The 20,774-nt window shown below is 43.9% G+C and overlaps 1 protein-coding gene across 10 annotated transcripts in view; it reads right to left on the reverse strand.

The window, feature by feature from the left end:
* The window catches only part of PATJ (PATJ crumbs cell polarity complex component), a 438,074-nt gene extending 419,058 nt beyond the window's left edge, over positions 1-19,016 (reverse strand). For 9 of the 10 annotated variants that reach the window (XM_070078398.1, XM_070078393.1, XM_070078397.1 and 6 more), the window contains exons 1-3: positions 18,807-19,016; positions 2,942-2,997; positions 2,685-2,851 (exon numbers count right to left, since the gene is read on the reverse strand). In XM_070078398.1, coding sequence (XP_069934499.1) covers positions 2,685-2,851; positions 2,942-2,963 — 189 coding nt within the window. In that variant the 5' untranslated portion in view covers positions 2,964-2,997; positions 18,807-19,016. Of the gene's footprint in view, positions 1-2,684; positions 2,852-2,941; positions 2,998-18,306; positions 18,711-18,806 lie in introns of those variants that run through there. The other variant, XM_070078389.1, reaches the window with a different exon arrangement.
* Positions 19,017-20,774: the final 1,758 nt, after the last annotated feature.

Consider the following 20,774-nt stretch of genomic DNA (forward strand, 5'->3'; position numbering starts at 1 on the left):
TGGTGAGTCACACAGCCACTTAAACATCATTAGAGAGAGAAGATAGTCCTATAATTACAGGGAGCAGGATTTTTTAGTTTCATTGATAAGACTGTCAACAAATAAAGGTAAAGAATAAAAGTAACACTATGAATAAATATCAACAGGACTGCATGAAAAGAATCAAGAATCCTTTGGCACATAGATCTTACAGTACAATGGATAAAACATGAGTGTGTATATAACAGCTGCAAACTACATAAATATAAAGGATTTTTTTAAATTTATTTTTGATAGGCAGAGTAGACAGTGAGAGAGAGAGACAGAGAGAAAGGTCTTCCTTTGCCGTTGGTTCACCCTCCAATGGCCGCCGTGGTCAGCGCGCTGCGGCCGGCACATCGCGCTGATCCGAAGGCAGGAGCCAGGTACTTATCCTGGTCTCCCATGGGGTGCAGGGCCCAAGCACTTGGGCCATCCTCCACTGCACTCCCGGGCCATAGTAGAGAGCTGGCCTGGAAGAGGGGCAACCGGGACAGAATCCGGTGCCCCGACCGGGACTAGAACCTGGTGTGCCGGCGCCGCAAGGCAGAGGATTAGCCTAGTGAGCCATGGCACCGGCCATAAAGGATTGTTATGAGACAGTTAAGTCCATTCTTCTAGTAAAAGTAAGTTTTGCACTTATCTTTCCCAATTTCAACTGCAACCAACGGTATTCACTACTGTGACATAGGATTCATTCTATTACCACAGAATGGAGAAAGGTAACCTTCAATACTGGGAATGCTAAAATTATTATATAAATCCTAGTCTTAAAAAAACAAATTCACAGAAATACATATGTGTCAAGTTTAATCCTTAACTGGCTATAAACAAATCATTCAATAAATAGTTATGGGCAGGCACTCTGACTTATCAGCCAAAAATAGATCTTTTTCAGGCTGGTGATATGGCACAGTAGGTTAAACCTCCACCAACAGCACTGGCATTCCAAATTGGCACCAGTTGGAGCCCCAGCTGCTCTTCTTCTGATCCAGCTCTCTGCTAATGGCCTGGGAAAGCAGTGGAAGATGGTCCAAGTGCTTGGGCCCCTGCACCTACACAGGAGACCCAGAAGAAGCTCCTGGCTTCGGGTAGGCCTGGTTCTAGCCATTGCAGCCACTTGGGGAGTAAACCAGCAAATGGATGATCTCTATCTGTCTCTCCCTCTGTCTGTAACTCTGCCTCTCAAATAAATAAATAAATCTTTAAAATATATGTATATTTCCCCCCAATTTTGTTAATTTTCACATGTTGAGAAATCTGCTAAATTATTTCCAATTACATTTAAAAATCTGCCCAAATTTTATCAACAGCACGTCTACTATTCAAGCACAGCTTCCAGAATAGACGATTAGAAAGCAATTTACCGTCTCTGATCCCAAAACACAGATCTCAAGAGGTTAAAAGTTGTATCACTCTCAGAAAAGGTCAGAGGTAGGAGAGGAAGGCACACACAGGTGTTGAGGCACAAAGGGTTAAGCTGTAACCTGCAACGCTGCATCCCCTATCAGGGTACCAATTCAATTCTGGCTGCTCTGCTTCCAATCCATCCCCTGCTAATGTGCCTGAGAAGGTAGCGGAAGATGACCCAAGTACCTGGGCCCCTACCACCCATATGGGAGACAAGGATGGAGTTCCAGGATCCTGGCTTCAGCCTTGCCCAGCCTCAGCCATTGCAGCCATTTGGGGAATGAACCAGCAGATGGAGGATCTCTTTCTCTCCTGAAGCAGCAGGAGGAGGATCTCTTCTTTCTCTCTTTCTCTCTTTCTCTCAACCTGCCTTTCAAATAAATTTTTAAAAATGTGCTACTTGGGGCTGGCACCATGGCATAGTAGGCTAAGCCTTTGCCTGCAGTACCAGCATCCCACACAGGTGCAGGTTAGAGTCCCAGCTGCTCTTCTTCCATTCAGCTCTCTGCAAATTGCCTGGGAAAGCACTGGAAGATGGCCAAAGTACATGGGCCCCTGCACCCAGATGAGAGACCCGGAAGAAGCTCCTGGCTCCTGGCTTCAGATCACCCTAGCTCAAGCCGCCATTGTGGCCATTTGGGATGGAACCAGTAGATGGAAGACCTTACTCTCCACCTCTGTCAAACAAACAAATAAAATCTTAAAAAAAAAAAAAAAAAAAAAAAAAAAGCGCACTATATGTCCTTTAAATCAACAGCTATGTATGTAGAGCCTACAGAGGAGAGGTAGTATTGTATTGTAGTAGAGAAGCACAGATAAACATTAAAACACCAGGTATGCTGCTTCTAATAAATTTCTAATCAGAATATCCACAAGAAACAATAAATACTTGATAATTAAAAGAGGTATGAATGATGCTTTACAAGGACGTGATAACTTCTTGCTGGAAAAAGACTTCACAAAGAAAATACCTTCAAGTTAAGCACTATATTATAAATATGAAGAAAATGTTGAGAATTCTCAAAGCATCTGACCATTACAAGTTTAAGTTAGCACAAAAACTATATTTCAAAGTCAAACACAAAGTTTATTCTCAACAGTTTTAAACTATTCATGCAAATGCTACCGATGGGTTCCAGGTCTCAGTAACATCTTGCTGCACTAAAAGCCTTTAGAGACAGCTTGTCTTTATCTCCTACTAGGACCTTTCCTTGCTGGTTCGAGCCCATCAACATAAACCCTGATGCGTGACTCACTTGTCCCTTCAGTTGCTTGATGGACTGCTGAAGTGTGAGGATCTGGTTGAAGAGAGGGCTCCTTAGTGTCTCACAAAACACAGATAACTTCTCATTCTGAGACGTGTCACCCTTCTCCTGCAATTTCATTTTCAGGCGATCAAGGACCTGCAGGACCTGCAGTTTATCTTCAAGAAGGATAATCAGAGTACAAGTTAAATCCCATCTTTCATTCCATTTCTGAATAATTAAATAATAACAGTATGTATCTGGCTTACCTGTGGCAGGATTTTCAGGCATTTTGAACTGTTCCCTTCAATCAATTTTAAAGAACCTACAGAAAATTTTAAAAATACAAAAGATGATTTTCCATTAGTGATATGTGTCTACAGATCAAAATTAAAGACAATTTTGGGGACATTCTTCATGAAATGACTACACTTGGAGAAATTTAAATTAAATCACAAGGAGATCCCACTACATACCCAATATGAGACCTAAAAATTAAAAAAAAAAAAAACAAAAACACAGACTATACTGCTGATGAGGCTGTGAAGCAACTCAATTATTATACATCACTAGTAGGAATGTAAACCAGCACAACCACTTTGGAAAATTGTTTGGCCATTTCTCACAAAGCTAAAAATACATTTATTGGGGCCTGCACCGTGGTGTAGTGGGTAAAGCCACCGCCTACAATGTTGGCATCCCATAGAGGCACCAATTCGAGTCCCCTCTACTCCACTTCCAATCCAGCCCTCTGCTATGGCCTGGGAAAGCAGTAGAAGATGGCCCAAGTCCTTGGGCCCCTGCATCCATTTGGGAGACTCAGAAGAAGCTCCTGGCTCCTGGCTTCAGAGTGGTCCAGCTCCAGCCGTTACAGCCATCTGAGGAGTGAACCAGCAGATGGAAGACCTCTCTTTCTCTCTCTCTGCCTGCCTCTCTCTAACTCTGCCCTTCAAATAAATAAATAAATCTTTAAAACAAAATACATTTATTTATGACGTAGCACTTCCACTAATAAATAGTTACTCAAGAAAAATTAAAATATTTCTACAAAAAGACCTGTACAGGGGACCGGTACTGTGCCACACTGGGCTAAAGCCCCAGTCTGCAGCACCAGCACCCCAATTGGGTGCTGTCTTGAGTCCCAACTGCCCCACTTCCAATCCAGTTCTGTGCTAATGCGCCAGGGAAAGCTGCAGAACATGGTCTAAGTGCTTGGGTCCCTGCACCATGTAGGAGACCTAGAAGAAGCTCCTGGCTTTGGCTATTGCACGACTTGGGGAATGTACCAGCAGATGGAAGATATTCTTTCTTTCTCTCTCTCTCTCTCTCTCTCTAACTCCTGACTTTCAAATAAATAAGTAAATCTTACAAAAGGTAAAGAAAAGAAACTTCCATTGGTTCAGTTTATACAATTCTGACTGAAAAACTAAAGTGGAGCAAACTTTCACTAAATTAGTAACAAAATGGCACTGTCCAGATCAGTTGCAGACAACAGCAGAGCTTTCAATAGAAATCTGAAACAAATGGAAACAAGCTCAAGGCCCTAAAGCATTTCTTTGAAGAAGTGGAACAGTAGATGAAACTTGACTTTACCAGGATGATCCTGAAGACAAAGCACAGTAAAAGCAATGGCTACCAAGAGGCCGAAGTGGTGCAGTCTAAGAAAAAACAGCCTGGTAACACACAAAGCACATGATACCAGTTTCTTGGAATTCTCCAGGAATTTTGCCCATTGACTTTCTGAAGGGCCAAAGAGCAAATGACACCTGTTTACTAGGAGAGTGTTTGAGAAAGTTAGCAGCTGTAGCAGGAAAGTTAGAAGCTATAGCAGGAGAGCTTTCCCTGAGAGTCCTTCTCTACCAGGGCAACATTCCTGCTCATTCTGCTCATCAAACAAGGGAAATTTTGCAAAAGTTTCAAGGAAAATCATTGGGCATCCATCTTAAAGTCATAATTTGACTCCTTCTGACATCTTTTTGTTTCCTAATCTTGAGATATACTTTTTTTTTTTTTTTTTTTTGACAGGCAGAGTAGACAGTGAGAGAGACAGAGAGAAAGGTCTTCTTTTGCCATTGGTTCACCCTCCAATAGCCACCGCGGTCAGCGCGCTGCTGCCGGCGCACTGCACTGATCCGATGGCAGGAGCCAGGTACTTCTCATAGTCTCCCATGGGGTGCAGGGCCCAAGCACTTGGGCCATCCTCCACTGCACTCCCTGGCCACAGCAGAGAGCTGGCCTGGAAGAGGGGCAACCAGGACAGAATCCGGCGCCCCGACCGGGACTAGAACCCAGTGTGCCGGCGCCGCAAGGCAGAGGATTAGCCTAGTGAGCTGCGGCACCGGCTGAGATATATTTCAAAGGCATTGATTTTTATTCAGTTAATAGTGTAAAAAACCTGCATCTATGTGATTAAATTTCGAGGACCCTCAGTTCTTCAGAGATGGACTAAATGGTTGGCATCAACACTTACAGAAGTCTTTTGAATTTGATAGTGCTTATGTTGAAAAAATAAAATTTATATTTTTTATTTTTATCTTTTAATTCAACTTTTCCATGAAATTTTTGAAGTTCCCCTATATAACCTTCAGAATTAAAAAGAAAAAAAATACTGAAACATGCAAGGATAAATCTCAAAAATAGCAAACACTGCCTTCAAAAAGTTAATAGAAATGTGTGTTACACAAAACTATGTATGGGGGCCAGCGCTGTGGCGCAGCGAGTTAATGTCCTGGCCTGAAGCACCGGCATCCCTTATTGGTGCCGGTTCTAGTCCCGGCTGCTCTACTTCCAATCCAGCTCTCTTTATGGCTTGGGATAACAGTGGAAGATGGCCCAAATCCTTGGGCCCCTGCACCCATGTGGGAGACCCGGAGGAAGCTCCTGGCTCCTGGCTTCGGATAGGTGCAGCTCCAGCCATTTGGCCATCTGGGGAGTGAACCAGCGGATGGAAGACCTTTCTCTCTGTCTCTACCTCTCTCTGTAACTGTTTCAAATAAATAAAAATAAATCTTAAAAAAAAAAAAAAAAACTATGTATGGATTCCAATATTTTTGCACCAAAATAAATGACAAAGCTAACCTGTAATTACAGATTAGATTGCCTGGTGCAGGGGACAGGGGAGTTGCCAGTGACAGAGTTCAGAACAGGCTACTCCAAAATATGACATGCTAGCATGTTAGCTACTTATGCTGAAAGGAATTTGAGAAACAGGAGGTACAGGGAAGACTTCCCCGGCTGAAGGCCGTCTTCATGTGACACACTTCCCTTTCACAGAGGACAGGGGCATCCTTCTCTCTAGAGACAGAGGGATACAGGGGAAACCTGAAGAAGCAGGCTTCGCTGTTTCCCTCTATCACTCTTAGCCCAAATCTCTCTTTGCCCTATCATGTCTGTCTATAATTCTCTATTCTTCACCATACCTAGTACAAAAACATTTAGATTTAACCATCTTCAGGTTTTTATTGCCTTACGAAAGCAGTGTCACAAAAAAACTTAAATGTATATGCTCTTCTCTTTTTAATCCACCTATTATTATAAAGGCCTCAACTGAAAACTTGGAAGCTAAAAGAAAAAGATAATTTTCCTCCCTCCCCCACTGGGAAGGGGTTCAAAGGAGCTTTTTGGGGTGAGAGAAATGTTCCAGTATCTCAATGAGCTGCTGTTACACAGATATATACATGTGCCAAAAGTCACTGAATTAGACACTTTAAATTGGCATATTTTTACTGTGTGAAAAATAAAATTTAATAAAGTAGTTTTTTTAAAATGATTCTGATCTGGAGAAGAATATCCTAATTAATAAATCGAGATTTTGGAGATTTTAAAAAAGAAAAATATTCAAGCTACACAAATGACTCCTAAGATTTACGTGAATCTCCAGAAGGAAACTGCCCGAGCTGGCATTCTTTATGGATAATTTTAACTGCAATGATTGGCTCAAGTTAGCCTAAAATGCAATGTTATCAAAACTCAAAAAGCCAGCAAAATCTTTTGCTAGGACCAAAATGGCACTTTCACACTGATCATTTTTACTAGTGATACACTGTTGTAATGAACAATCAAAGAAATAATTGAGTATTATATAATCAAAATTTCTTGGATACAGTGGCTTCATCTTCTAATTCGAGGTCATTAAGAAAGCATAATAAAAATTCAGTAAGGGACACCCGCTGGCACTGATAAAAAGTTCAAGTTCTCCATCCAAATGTTCACAAGATTCAGTGGTAGCTACCACCGAAGTGAGCATCACAGAACACTCCTAATAGACTCAGCACCTCAGCTATGCAACATCACAAGTACCCACTGACAGGTCACTCAAAGTAACACTGCCCATTGCAAAGCAGTGCACAGACCAATGGATCAGCCAGAACATCTCAAAGGTTACTAACACATCAACATCTCTAAATAAAAGAATGCAGGCTCAATGGTAAAATGCCATTTTGTACTGTCAAGTGTTAATGATAGTTACTATTAAAGATTAATAACTGGTTGGCATTGTAGCGTAGAGTGTAAAGCCGCCATCTGGGATGCCAGCATCCCATACAGGTGCTGGTTCAAGTACTGGCGGCTCCACTTCCAATCCAGATTCCTGCTAATCTGCCTGGGAAAGCAGCAGAGGATGGCCCAAGTACTTGGGCCCCTGTCACCCACGTGGGAGACACGGATGAAGCTCCTGGCTCCCACATGGCCCAGCCCCAGATATTGCAGTCACTGGGGATTGAACCAGTGGATAGAGGATCTCCTCGTCCCCCTCTCCTGTTAATTCAGCTTTTCAAATAAATAAAAAGAAGTCTTTAAAAATAAAAGATTACTGGGCCTGCGCCGTGGTTCAATAGGCTAATCCTCCGCCTTGCAGCGCCGGCACACCGGGTTCTAGTCCCAGTCGGGGCACCGGATTCTGTCCCGGTTGCCCCTCTTCCAGGCCAGCTCTCTGCTGTGGCCAGGGAGTGCAGTGGAGGATGGCCCAAGTGCTTGGGCCCTGCACCCCATGGGAGACCAGGAGAAGCACCTGGCTCCTGCCTTCAGATCAGCTCCTGCCTTCGGTGCGCTGCCTTCGGATCAGCGGCAGCCATTGGAGGGTGAACCAATGGCAAAGGAAGACCTTTCTCTCTGTCTCTCTCTCTCACTGTCCACTCTGCCTGTCAAAAATAAATAAATAAATAAATAAATAAAAGATTATTAACAGCCTATACTCCAGACATCATGGAAAAACAGAAGTGTAAGTCTGCACCATCTTCTAGGAGGCCAACATAGTAGTTTCTATACATATATAAACATCTATTACAGTTACATTCTCTTTTACTCAGAACTTCAAAGCATAACTCCTATAGAAAAACTTTCAAGGAGTGGGCATGTGGTGTAATGATTAAGTGACACTTAGGATGCCTGCACCCCAAATCAAAGTTGCTGGGTTTGAGTTCCAGTTCCACTTCCAATCTAGCTTCTTGCTAATACACACCCTGGGAAGCAGCAGGTCAAGTACATGGGTCCCTGACACCCACATGGGAGAATCAGAATTCCTTGCTCCTGGCTACAGCTTAGCAATTTCAGGTATTTAGGGAATGAGCCAACAGATAGGTGATCTAGATCTCTCCCCCTCCCTCCTTCTCCCCTCCCTCTCTCTGTTATTCTTTTAAGCAAATATAAATAAGTAAATCAAATATTTTTAGATTTGAAAGACAGAGTTACAGGGAGAGGCAGGGAGAGACAGGAGTCTTCCATCTGCTGGTTCACTCCCCAGATGGCCACAATGGCCAGGGCTGGGGCAGGCCAAAGCCAGGAGCTTCTTCCAGGTCTTCTACATGGTACAGGGGCCCAAGCACTTGGGCCATCCTCCACTGCTTTCCCAGGTGCATTAGCAGGGACCTGGATCAGAAGTGGAACAGCCAGGACTCCAGCCAGCACCCATATAGGATGCCAGCACTGCAGGCAGCTGCTTAACCCACTGAGCCGCAGCACTGGCCCCAAATAAGTGAAAAAAATTTTAAAGTACTTACAAATTGGCACAAAGGTGTGTGCACATGAGGATTTATTATGTTGTTTTTAATAGCAAAACTCCTGGAAAAATTAAACTATCAGAAGTAATCAGGCATTAAGTAACAAAGTAGGTCTGAATGTACTGAAAAGAAATGAGAAGGAAATGGTTAACACCAAGCCTGCTGCTCATTCCTTCAGCTTGAGAGATCCCTGCAAGAAGGCAGACTTCCCACAAACAGCTTACTAACGGTTTTTAACAGGGAACAGAGAGTGCCTTATTTTAAAGTGTCAGGGTGTATCTGGTCTAAGTGCTTTCAGTAAATAATCTCAGGATGTATGGACTTGAGGGGTATGGCTGGCTGGAAGACGGGAGATGATCACTGACACTACCTACTGTATAACGGTGCAGAGAACTAGAGACCCACAAAGAAAAGGCTTCTGAAAGGGGAAAATCTTCCTGTGTGTATCATGCAGAACTTGTTGATCTGAAACAAGAAGTGTGTCCTGAAGTCGAACTTTACTTCTGCAATCAGATCAAGAAGTGCAGTAAAACTGTCAGAAACACATTTATAAATGGCTTCACATTAATCTACATGTAACCACGTAGTTTAGGCATGTTCATAACACAAATATGTCTGAATGTGGAGAGCAGTGACGCAGAAAGCTGTGCCTGCTAGCGAGGAGCTCCCTGTGGAAGGACTGCTCCCGCCTGCGGCCTCTAGCATGAGGAAGGTCTGCAGTTGGGTAAGAAGTCGCATTCTGGAGAGTGTGCCTTGGCAATCCCACCCTTTGTGTTAACATGCGGATGTTATCCAATATACACAGTGGATTATATTCACATCTTTGTAAGAAGGTGTGTGTGTGTGTGTGTAGGTTTCTGGAAAGGGTTTGGAAGGAAAGTCAATTTAATAATAGTGATTTCTCCTAAAATTAGAAATCAGGACAGAGACATTTAAAAAAATTGGACTTTATAAATTAGACTCTACATAGATATTGGTGAGTGTTGTTTGAATTTTATTTATGTATTAATTTTATAATTAAAATATAATAGCAACAGAAAGATAAGGATGGATAAGCTAGCCTAATGAGAGCACAAGAGAGATATCAAATTGCCCAAGACGGTATCAAATTGCAGTCTAAATAGTACCATCAATAGTGTACCCTTTCACTCTCAAAAGTGTCTGTTTGAATAACATACAGAAGTCTTTAAGAAGTTCAAGGAAAATGTGTATTAAAAAATGCATAGATTTAAAACATTTTTTACCAAGATCAACTTTTCATTCCATTTTCCATGGAATTTTTTTTAAGGATTTATTTATTTGAAAGGCAGAGAGAGATCTTCCAATCACTGGTTCACTACCCAAATGTCTGAACAGCGAGGGCTAGGCCAGACAGAAGCAAGGAGCCAGGAGCTTCATCCGGGTCTCCCACGTGGGCGCAGGGGCCCAAAAAATGAGCCATCTTCCACTGCTTTCTCAGGCACATTAGCAGGGAGCTGGATTGAAAGTGAAGCAGCCTGCCAAGACTCAACTGGCACGCATTCCGTGAACTTTTTGAAATACTCTTGTATGGGGCTACTCTAGATCAGTGTTTTCAAACTTCAGCATGCAATTCAGAATCACTTGCAGAATCTGAAAAAACACCCTTATTATCAAGAGGACTAAGTAGGCCTTGATAACACCCATTTCTAACAAGACACCCTACCATCCCAGAGGCCATAACTTAAGAATCACTGCAAACAAATATAGCGCAAGACTTTCTGCAAAGACAACTAGTTCTAAACCACCCAGCAGTTTTGTAGCTACAGCAGAAAGGGGAAAAAAGTCATTTAGACCAGTATTACTGTAATTGTGGCCTGCAGATTGAGAACTGACCCTCAAAGAGCTAAGTATGGAAATTGAGAAATTTAGAAACTTTCCTGCAATATAGCTGAATAAAATGCATCCATTATACTTAATTAAAAAAAAAAAACCTGACCTTATATTTTATGTATATTTTTAAAATTTCATTTTTCTAGTTATTTATTTGGGGGAAATTTCAGTCCTTGAAAAACCAGGGAATGGGGAACTCCGAACTTTCACCACAGATGGTTTGACAGGGTCTTGTAAATACTACTAAGCACACTGGTCTTTATTCTGTAGGCCACAGGAAGTAACTACAGGATTTTAAGTAAGGGCATATTGAGTCCAGATTTTTGTGGGCTTTTAAAATTTATTTATTTATTTATTTATTTTTGACAGGCAGAATGGACAGTGAGAGAGAGAGAGAGAGAAAGGTCATCCTTTGCCATTGGTTCACTCTCCAATGGCCGCCGAGGCCAGCGCGCTGCAGCCGGCGCACCGCGCTGATCCGAAGGCAGGAGCCAGGTGCTTCTCCCGGTCTCCCATGGGGTGCAGGACCCAAGCACTTGGGCCATCCTCCACTGCACTCCCTGGCCACAGCAGAGAGCTGGCCTGGAAGAGGGGCAACCAGGACAGAATCTGGCGCCCCGACCGGGACTAGAACCCAGTGTGCCAGCGCCGCAAGGTAGAGGATTAGCCTATTGAGCTGTGGCGCCGGCTTTATTTATTTATTTTTTAAGAGTTAATTATGTGAAAGGCAAAGTTACAGAGAGGCAGAGGCAGAGAGATATCTTCCATTTGCTGGTTCACTCCCCAAATGGCCACAATAGCCAGAACTGGGCCAATTGGAAGCCAGGAGCCAGCAACCAGAAACTTCTGGGTTTCCCACATGGGTGCAGGGGCCCAAGCACTTGGGCCATCTTCCACTGCTTTCCTGGGCCATAGCAGAGAGCTGGATTGGAAGTGGAGTAGATGGAATTCGAACCGGCGCCCATATGGGATGCTGGCACTGCAGGCAGTGCCTTTACTTGCTACGTCACAGCACTGGCCCCCAGATTTCTATTTTATTTTATTTATTTTTTATTTATTTTTTATTTTTTTGACAGGCAGAGTGGACAGTGAGAGAGACAGAGAGAAAGGTCTTCCTTTGCTGTTGGTTCACCCTCCAATGGCCGCCACGGCCAGCGCGCTGCAGCCGGTGCACCATGCCTATCTGATGCCAGGAGCCAGGTACTTATCCTGGTCTCCCATGGGGTGCAGGGCCCAAGTACTTGGGCCATCCTCCACTGCACTCCCTGGCCACAGCAGAGAGCTGGCTGGAAGAGGGGTAACTGGGACAGAATCCGGCGCCCCGACCGGGACTAGAACCCGGTGTGCTGGCGCCGCAAGGCGGAGGATTAGCCTAGTGAGCCGCGGTGCCGATCTCAGATTTCTATTTTAAAAACACCATTTTGGGCCTAATCTTTCACCACAGATGATCTAATCTTTCACCACCGTTTCTCTATGGTGAAGCAGGGTAAAACAGTACCCTACAGGCCATGTGGGCACAAGATGGAGTCCCAGCTGCTCAACTTTCAATCCAGCTCCCTGCAAATGACTTGGGAAAGCAGCAGAAGATGGCCCAAGTGCTTGGGCCCCTGCACCCATGTGGGAGACCCAGAGGAAGTTCCTGGCTCCTGGCCTTGGCCTGGCCCAGCTCTGGCAGTTAAGGCCTTGAACCAGCAGATGGAAGATTTCTCTCTCTCTCTCTCTCTCCTCCCCACCCCCTCCACCAACTCTGCCTTTCAAATAAATAAATAAAAACCTTTTAAATAAAAAATAAGAACATAATTCTTATAACTGTACATTAATGGTCTTCAAACTTTTTTAAAACATACATTCCTATCAGTGAAAATATGTTGACTACACACCTCAATTTATTTTTTATCATCATAAACATGAAATATACTAACATCATATGTGTTTTAAAAGATACACAATACAGAAACTAAATTAAAGTAAGAGAAAGATTTACAAATGGAATTTTGCTGGCTTCTTCTCATCTTCCTAATGGATCATCCTACACATTTTAGAAATCATAGTAGTAAAAAGTTAAAATGGTAAAAAGTTAAATGTCCAACCCTCTGACTCATTTTTCAGACATTCATTTATTTGACAGGCAGAGTGACTAAGAGAGAGAGAATTTATCATCTGCTGGTTTACTCCCCAAATGGCCCCAAAGGGCAGAGGTAGGCCAGACCTAAGTTAGGAACCTGGAACTCCATGTGGTTCTCAGAGGTGGGTGGCAGAGACCCAAGTACTTGGACATTCATCTGCCACTTTCAAGACACATTAGTAAGGAGCTGGATATTAAGTGGAGCAGGTGGGGCTCAAACTGGGCTTTGATATTTGATGCCAGTATCACAAGTGGCCACACTGTGCCACAATGCCAGCTCCTCTCATTTTTAATAAAGCTAAACTGTATCAACAAAGCACCTGGGATATTACAACTCCATAGTTTTAGGTAATATGTAGGGAATGGAACTAAAGCTCTAACAGTATATGACCAGGGAAGGAAAAAATGCAAACAGCTCTACAACTGAATATCCAGCAAGCACTACACAGGCTAAGTGAAACCTAGTCTCACTTATAGTCAGGAAATGTTCAGCCAAACAAAATTGACCTATTTAGCCAAGAAACTAACAGGGGTTATAGAATGGAATTTCAAGTTTGTATAAACATGGTAAAGCTGAGTCAAACTTGTCATCGAAAGGTCACCCACGATCAGTCATAGCCTAGACATTAAAATGCCATGTATACTATCACCCCCATGGTCACACTGCTTCCAGAAAACAAGAAGTTTATTACACTCAGCAGCTTTCACACCATCATTGATCAAGAGAGTCTGGGTTATGAATTTTTCATATCTGGTTCACTATAGAATTTGATTGAAGGAAATTATTATAATATTGTGGCTTTCTTAAAACCCATGTCCTCAGCCACCACCAGTTAATGGAATATTTGAAAAAAGGCTGATATACATAGAAATTTAATTCAATTTAAATTTCTGGTTGAAGGAAACTTATTGAAAAGATTTATTAACCTCCTCAGATAAAGAATTAAAATAAATTAAAGACCCTGGGAAACACACTTTCCAGACTCCCAGGAGCTAACAAGAATGTAACTGCTACTGACTTAACAAGACACCTGACATATCTATCTCGAAATTTCAGATCATTGGAGATCTCTTTTGGAGAGTACAGGTACTCAGCTTCTAACTGCACATGCAGATCACAATTAGACTGCACATAAGGCCCCAGAGGGAATTTCCCAGGGTTCAAAGAACCAGTGAATTTGAAGACTCAAGGAGCTATTAAGTGTAAATAAAGTCCTGATTTCAGAAGCTATTCAAACATTGACGTCTAAGCTTCCACTGCTTCTTTTGCATTGTAAAGCTCAGAATGTTTCTAATTCTTTTGTCCTCAGAGCTCAGCAGTTACTAAGTACTGATTAAATAAAAAACTCTCCCAGCCAAAGAACAATGCTGGCTCTCCACTTGGCACACCAATACATTTGCCTACCAAGTAACCAAAGCTTTTCTAAAGCTCTCAGGTATAAACTATTTTTAACTACATCACTGTATCTCTGGAATTTGAGAAACATACATATAAATTCCACAACAATCCTAACATTTTCGGGCTATATGCCAAAGAAATAGGTGATACTTAAGTCTACCTGACACTGACCATCCAGAAAATACTGAAATCAATGTTTAAAGATACTATGTCGAACTCAGAATCAGAACTCAAAACTGAGTCAATTTTCCAGACTCAGTGAGCAAAATATTAATATTCTCATTGAACTAGTCAAAGTTAACCAATGCATATCAATAATCTTGTAACTAGACATTTTTGTATGAACAAGGTTAAACTACTCTATGATATGCTTCTGTATTCATAGGTAGCAATTTTCTTCACTGAGCAACATATAAACAAATCTGGGCAATTTGCACACTTATGGCACTCTGATCATGTAGCGAGCCCCACTGGTGACATGGGCATTGATACTCTTCAATAACATCTCAATACCCAATTCTTGAAATATGAGAGATGCTATAGCCTAGGATCTTTGAAATGATAGAGAACTGGGTTCTATCCCCAGTTCCAGCTCTATGTCCTTGGGACTGGCACTGAGGCCTAGTGGGCTAAGCCTCTGCCTGAGGCGCCAGCATCCCATATGGGTGCCAGGTCTAGTCCCGGCTGTTCCTCTTCTGACCCAGCTCTTTGCTATGGCCTGGGAAAGCAGTGGAAGATGGCCCAAGTGCTTGGACCCCTGCACCCATGTGGAAGACCTAAAAGAAACTCCTGGCTTCTGATATGCCCAACTCTGGCCATTGCAGCCATCTGAGGAGTGAACCAGCAGATGGAAGACCTCTCTCTCTCTCTGTAACTGTGTCTTTCAAATAAATAAATTTTGCAAAATAACAACAACAAAGCTAGAGTGCAAGTGCTTTAGCAAACTAAACCCTCTTTAGAATAAATACACTCAGGCTGGCATTGTGGCACAGCTAGTTAAACCATTGCCTACAACAGCAGCATCCCATATGAGCACCAATTCAAGTCTCTGCTGATCCACTTCAGATCCAGCTCCCTGCTAATGTACCCAGGAAAGCAGCTGAAAGTGGCCTTAGTGCTTGGGAGATACAGAGAGAGTTCCCAACTCCTGGTTCAGGCCTGGCCCAGCCATGGCCAGTACAACCATGTGGGAAGTAAACTAGTGGATTGAAGATCTCTGCCCAGCTCTCCAACTCTTTCAAATAAATTTTAAAAAGAACAAATTCAAACTGAATCATATTCCAGAGCCATCCAACAGAAACATTTAAACCACATGCATAGTTTTAAATTTTCCAATAGCCTCATTTAAAAAAAAAGGCAAAAATAAACTGGTAAAATATTTTAATATAGGTTGAACATCTGAAATGCCGAAGACTAGAAGTGTTTCAGATTTTGAATTTTGTTCAGATTTTGGAATATTTTCATATACTTAACGAGATACTTCAGAGATGTATTTAGTATTTAGACCCAAATCCAAATATTAAATTTATATTTCATATACACTTTTTACACATAGCTTGAATGTAATTTTATACCATATTTTTAGTGTGCCTACATTTTGACAGCAACTCAGAAATGGAATTTTCCACTTGCAGTATCATGTCAGTACTTAAAAGGTTTTGGATTGTGGAGCATTCCAGATTTTTGATTATGGATGTTCCACTTACAATGTATTTTATTTAATCCAGTAAATACAAACTATCATTTCAATGTACAAATAAGTTAAAAACTGAGATGTTTTGAAATTTTTTACATATTAATTCCTTCTTTAAAAAAATTTATTTATGTATTTGAAAGGCAGAGTGGCAGAGGCAGAGGCAGAGGCAGAGAGAGAGAGGTCTTCCATCTGCTTGTTCACTCCCCAAATGGTCACACTGGCTGGAGCTGGGCAGATCCAAAGCCAGGAGCCAAGAGCTTCTTCTGGTCTCCCACATGGGTGTAGGGGACCAGGGAGTTGGGCCACCTTCTACTGCTTTCCCAGGCCATAGCAGAGAGCTGTATTGGAAGCAGAGTACCAGGTACTGGTGACACAGTGCTGGCCCCTAGGTTAACTCTTCAAAATCTGGTATATATTTCACATTTTCAGCATATCTGAATCCCAACTAGCCCTACCTAATGGTCACATATGTATGACAGAAAAGTTTTCAGAAAGATCCCTGTTTAGTGTTTTCAGTGATCTTCTTTACCAGTTGAGTCTCTATCTTTTATCAAAGTAACTATCAGATGGGGCCGGCACTGTGGCATAGCAGGTAAAGCCGTCCTGCAGAAGATGTCTCAAGGCTCTGGGCCCCTATAACTTCGTAGGAGACAAAGAAGAAGCTCCTGGCCCCTCACTTGAGATTGGTGCAGCTCTGGTGGATACGGCCAATTGGGGAGTGAACCAGCAGATGGGACCTCTCTCACTGCCTCTCCTTTTCTCTGTGTATCTCTGACTTTCAAATAAATAAATCTTAAAAAAAAAAAAAAAAAAGTAACTATCAGAGTGAAAACACAAACTAGAATTCTTTGCAGTGAAAAAAAAAAAAAACAGACCTCCACAATCTTATCAGAATTAAACAGCAGAGTAGAGCAAAGAGTGGGGGAATAACAGCATTCAGATTGCAAAGCACTGTTTCCAACATCTCCAAATCTCGGTGAGGCAGATCATTTACAAGTGAGAAAACAGAGGACCAGACTCAAATGACTTGACAAAAGTTATACAGTAAATACACCCAATTCCACGTTTCCAAACTGAACAGGCTGCACAGTTGTATAAACATACACACACACACACACACACACATCCACTTTCAATCTATCCCACAGATTAAAAGCAAAAGTATTGGCAGTCACTAAATTTCTCTCCATTTGCATTAGAACACCTGATGGAGGCTTAAAAAAAAAAAAAACAGCACTGCATCTACACAGAAACCCAAATGAGAAAACATTTCTATATATTATGCATTTTCTAATGTGGAGGTACAATAGTTCTGCTTTTAAAATTAAAAAAAAAAAAACTTACTCCACCACTAGCATGAGCAAAGTCTTAAATAAACAAAAGAAATCCCTCTGTGGTTCCCCCAACCTAATGAATTTTTGTTCAGCTTTAACAAAGCAAGTTATTTACTTCAGACCACTTGGCAGTTCAACGTATGAATAATTATTAAATGCTGCAAGTAAAAAAAATACAACAGTAAGGATCAAGAAATCTTGAGCCATTGTCTCAGAATCACAAGGTTCTAAAAGTGAATTCACTATATGAAAATACACAGATTTTCCTAACTTTTTTAAAAAGTTAAATTGAAGGAAAACGTTAGTGGTTATCGCTCAAATAACAGGTGGATGCATTTCTATTTTTTAAATTCTCTCCAATTTTTTACAATTACTATTAGCTTTATGGTTATAAAATATTAATACATGACTTGGACTTATCAAGGCATCGTTAAACAGACAAAGGTGTAATACGATTTCTTCTCAACTTGAAACAAACCTATTTTTCTGATGGCAGACCCATTTTATGTGACCACTAACAGGATCTAAACCAGTAAGGACAAATCTCTTCAGAACTCATTTCAGAAATTCTACCCGCTGGTACCTTCCGCTTCCATATTAAGTTTCTAATTACATAAAATGTTAAATGATCCTTCTAAAGCCTGCCAGGGCCCTACAAGCATCCAAGATCATTTTAGCTAAAAGTCACGACGTCACCTAACACTTTCTAACGCAGCTAAGCAGCCCGGAGTTTCTCGCTCCCAGGCCTCCCCCGCTGCCCTCTGGAACACATGTGTCAATGAATCTGCAGCCAATAGGCGTTCAGCCGGTCTAGAATGTGGACCGTCCAGCTTGGTGGAACTGACGCGTTCCGTAGAGGTCTCTAAAAGGCCGGTTCGTCCATCTAAGCAACATTTGCGGCGCGCCTGCCCAAGGCAAGACCGTAAATGATATCAGGAAGCAACCTAGGGAAATCAGGCCCCGGCAGGAGCGCCCTGTCACCGGCAGACTCAAACCGGTAAACCAGGAATCCAGGTCTCCGTCCGTCCGGAGGCCGGACACAGTGCCCAGAGAACACCCCAGCGGGAGGCTGATTCGGCCCGCCGGCGGCCGGCAGGGTGGAAAGGGTCTGCAAATGTTTTCCCGAGCTTGACTTGGTGCACAAATCCAGTCATGTCCCCAGAGGACTCTCCACCAGGTCCTGCCAGCTACGAAGCAAGAGCGGCCCGGGGAACCCTCAGCTATGTGACCCACCAGGCTGCGACCAAGTCGTCCCCGGAGCCCGGGGCTGAGTACCCCGTCCTCCTCGGGCTGCTGAGGCGGCCGCCACCTGTTCACGCCGGCCCGGGGCACCGGTGGAGGACACGCTCCGCCCAGCTCTGGGGGTAGGGGAGCGGAGGCACGCAACTTGAGTGCCGAGCCTCAACCGTGCCCTTCCCGGGCACCAGCGGGCCGAGATTGGAGGCCGCGAGGGCCTGCGGAGGCTGGGCGGCTCCCCTGCCGGCGGCCTCCGCCGGGCCCCGCGCACCGGGGCGAAGACCACGGTGGGGTCGCCGGGCCCGACCCGAGAAGACGGCGTCCCCGCCTCGCCTCCCGAGCCAGCCGGTGCTGGACCCCTCCGAGCTCCGGGGCGCCCTCCGCCTCCAGCCTGGCGAGCCGAGCGCGCGCGGGGCAGGGAAGGCGGTCTAGGGGCCACCGGCGCGGGGACACTCGGGGCGCGCCGCGCGGCCGCCTGTCGGGACCCCACGCTTTACCTGGTCCGGCGGAGATGCGGGTGGGAGCCTGGGGCGGGAGGGCTCGGCATCGGCCCTCCCTCACCTGGGCGGAAGTGCGAGGCCCAGGGCGACCGCGCTCACCTGCAGGCCCTCCCCTCGCCCCGACCCTCCCCGGCAGGGGCGGGGCCCGGGTGGGCGGGCGAGCGCTGACCGGCGGGCTCCGGGGACGTAGGGAGGGCAGTTCACCGCGCCGCGTGAGGCAGGTGAGGTTCGCGGGGCGGGGGAGACTGCCAGAGCTTGGGGGCAGAGTGGGCAGAAGAAAGGCCGCGCGGTGGGCGCCGCCGGCACTAACCGGCTGGACAGGTGTGGCGGCAGGGCTGGACGGAGGGCGAGACTCCAGGTGAAGGGAATTGAAGGAGGACGTTAATGAAAGCCCTGGGTCGGACCTACTCAGCCCTTTTTGTTCCCGTTCTCTCCTCCTTGGTGTTTTCTAGATCCTCTGACACAACATCAGATAGTCTAAGGGTACCTGTGGGGATTATTATTTTCTTCTCATTTAGTTGAAGGGAAAAACAAACCTAGCGTACTTGTCTGCCAGCTTGTACCTTACCTCATTTACTCCAGGAAGAAACAGCACACTTGATGGGTATTGATTGGTCCAAAGTTCGAAACCCAGATAAGATCCATCATGGATTTCACTGCACATTTTAATAGTTTCATTCTGTAGGTCATAACGTGACACGCTTCCACTCTCTTTAATGTGATTACCGTTGGGGTTTTGGCGAGTAAGCATTTTACTTTGCTTAATATAATCCACTCAACAATAAAGAGAATCAAGGGCCCATGTTGTGGCCAGTGGGTTAAGCTGCTGCTTGGGACCAGTTGGGTTTGGGTCCTGACTGTTCCACTTCCAATCCAGCTTCCTGCTAAGGCACCTGGGAGACAGCTGATGATGGCTCAAGTAGTTGGGTCTCTGCTACCCTCTTGGAGATCTGGATGGTTTTTGGCTCTTGGCTTTACCCTGGCCCAGACTTGGTATTTGCAGCCATTTGGGGAGTGAACCAGCCAGTGGAAGTTTCTCCCCCTCCCACTTCTCTCTATCATTCTGGCTCTCAAATAAATAAATCTTAAATAGAATCAGTCTCAATCACTGAATCTCATTTGATGAATAAATGCAGTGTTTATTAAGCACTGTAGTTGACTCTGCATCCCTGTCCTCGAGGAAGATGGACTACACACCAAGCAGCTGCCACATGGGGACATTTGTTGTAAAGATCATGCATTTGTCAGTTTATGGTTATTATAGTTTGTTTGCTTGTTTTAAAGCAAGTGTTCCTTCTTAGGGCATTTGGTTGAAACGCCCTCCTCCTGTTATCATAATACATGAGTTTGCTGCCCGCCTCTGCTTCCAGCTCCAGCTTCCTGCTAGAGCAGACCTGGTGATGGCTTGGGTGGTTGTATCCCTGCCACTCATGTGGGAAAGAAACCTGGATTGAGTTCCCCATCCTGGCTTTACCCCCTCTCCTCCCGAGCTGTTGCAGGCATCTGGGGAGTGGATAGGAGCTGTCTTAAATTAAAAAAAAAAAAAAAAAAAAAAAAACCAAACCAATAAACAATACTCTCCAAAAAAGAAGATCCGCAACATGAGCGTGGCCCCTACTGTTTGAACACTAACAAACTATTGGGAGGGTGGGGATAACTGTATACAGCAACTTAAATTACCAAAGAGAATGAAAGCAACACCTTCAGGAAATAGAAATCTATCATGCTTGTTAAAGGCCTTGGTTAGGACTTAAAAAGGTTTTAATGGGTGTTTGGGATTTACTTAGGTAAAATGGATAAGGAAATGCTTCCCAAGTAAGAACAGCATGGAGGCCAGTTGTTTCAGTGTATCCCATTGCAGACATTGGTCTCTTCTGATTTTAACATTTGATGTTATACACATATTCTCCCATTCTCAAAAAGCCACGTACCTTTGAATTGACAAAGAAAGTGAGTTCAAACTCC

This window comes from Oryctolagus cuniculus, chromosome 7, assembly GCF_964237555.1.
Source record: "Oryctolagus cuniculus chromosome 7, mOryCun1.1, whole genome shotgun sequence".
NCBI lineage: Eukaryota > Metazoa > Chordata > Mammalia > Lagomorpha > Leporidae > Oryctolagus > Oryctolagus cuniculus.